Raw genomic sequence first — 1,499 nt, 5'->3', positions numbered from 1 at the left:
TTAAATTCATCTTTTTTTTTTTTCCCTGTTTTTATGTCCTGTGGACTTTAAGTTATAGCATCACATGCAAAGACAATGGACTCACGGATTGCTGAACCAGCTTCCATGATTATGCAAAGTCAACTTCCTGTAACAATTTCCTAGCATATTATTCCTAGTGGTCCTGTCTCTCTAATGGAACCCTGAATGATACAGTTAGTAATTCCACTTTCTCATTTCTCCTGTTTTTTTTTTTTTTTTTTTTTCCCAGGCAAATTTGCAGCCCAAAGTGACTGAGACCATGGAGGGAGGAAATTATTCGGTGGTGTCTGAGATTGTTTTGGTGGGACTCACCAGTTCTTTGGAGATGCAAATTGTCCTCTTTCTGGTTTTCTCTATGTTCTATGTAGCAGGTATTTTAGGAAACCTCCTCATTGTGCTCACAGTGATCTCCGACTCCCATTTACACTCCCCTATGTACTTCCTGCTGGCCAACCTCTCCTTTATTGACATGTGGATTTCCTCCATTACAGTGCCCAAGATGATTTCTGATCTTTTCAAGGAGAGAAAAGTAATCTCTTTCCAAGGCTGCATTGCTCAGATGTTCTTCATTCATGTTATTGGAGGAACTGAGATGGTTCTGCTTGTTTTCATGGCCCTTGACCGATATGTTGCTATATGTAAGCCTCTCCACTACCTGACTATCATGAACTTCAGAACTTGTACTCTACTCCTAGTGGCTTCCTGGACTATTGGAATCATCCATTCATTCATTCAACTTGTATTTGTTGTTATCCTACCATTCTGTGGTCCCAATGAAGTGGACAGCTTTTACTGTGATTTTCCTCGATTTATTAGGCTGGCTTGCACGATCATCGACAGATTGGAGCTCATAGTCACTGCCAACAGTGGATTCATCTCTCTGGGGACTTTTTGCATTTTGATTATCTCCTATATCTTCATCTTGATCACTGTTTGGCAACATTCTTCAAGTGGCTTATCCAAGGCTGTCTCTACACTGTCGGCTCACATTACAGTGGTGGTCTTATTTTTTGGTCCATGCATCTTTGTGTATTCATGGCCATTTCTCACAGTGCCTGTGGATAAATTCCTTGCCATTTTTGATGTAATAATTACCCCATTTCTGAACCCTACCATCTATACTTTTAGGAACAAAGAAATGAAGATGGCAATGAGGAGAATATTCAACCAGGTGCTGAGTTGTTTTAAGTGATTTCGATATAAAGAAAGACAAGCATTTCTAAAATTCCTGGCCCATGCTACAGACATGAATCCAGTGAAACATAGATGCTATTTACTAATTTATTTACCAATAGGCAGGATTTTCTTAATGTGTTATTTTGCTCATATGAAGGAGGATATTATATTCTTTCTTATGAAATGTGTTTGAATAAGAAGTGTTAATATAGACCTGTTTCTACATTTTCCTCACACCTCCTTGATAAGGAGAATTCCAGACTGACCTATTACAACTTACTCTGTATTCTGAGGAGAATCTT

The 1,499-nt window shown here is 38.8% G+C and overlaps 1 protein-coding gene across 1 annotated transcript; it reads left to right on the top strand.

The window, feature by feature from the left end:
• The first annotated feature begins 280 nt into the window (after nucleotides 1–280).
• Nucleotides 281–1,213, top strand: LOC126959218 (olfactory receptor 4F15-like). Its single transcript, XM_050798149.1, has one exon. It carries the CDS (start codon nucleotides 281–283, stop codon nucleotides 1,211–1,213), a length of 933 nt encoding a protein of 310 aa, XP_050654106.1.
• Nucleotides 1,214–1,499: the final 286 nt, after the last annotated feature.

Source organism: Macaca thibetana, chromosome 7 (assembly GCF_024542745.1).
Source record: "Macaca thibetana thibetana isolate TM-01 chromosome 7, ASM2454274v1, whole genome shotgun sequence".
Classification (NCBI taxonomy): Eukaryota; Metazoa; Chordata; class Mammalia; order Primates; family Cercopithecidae; genus Macaca; species Macaca thibetana.
This window is presented reverse-complemented; position numbering and strand designations above follow the sequence as displayed.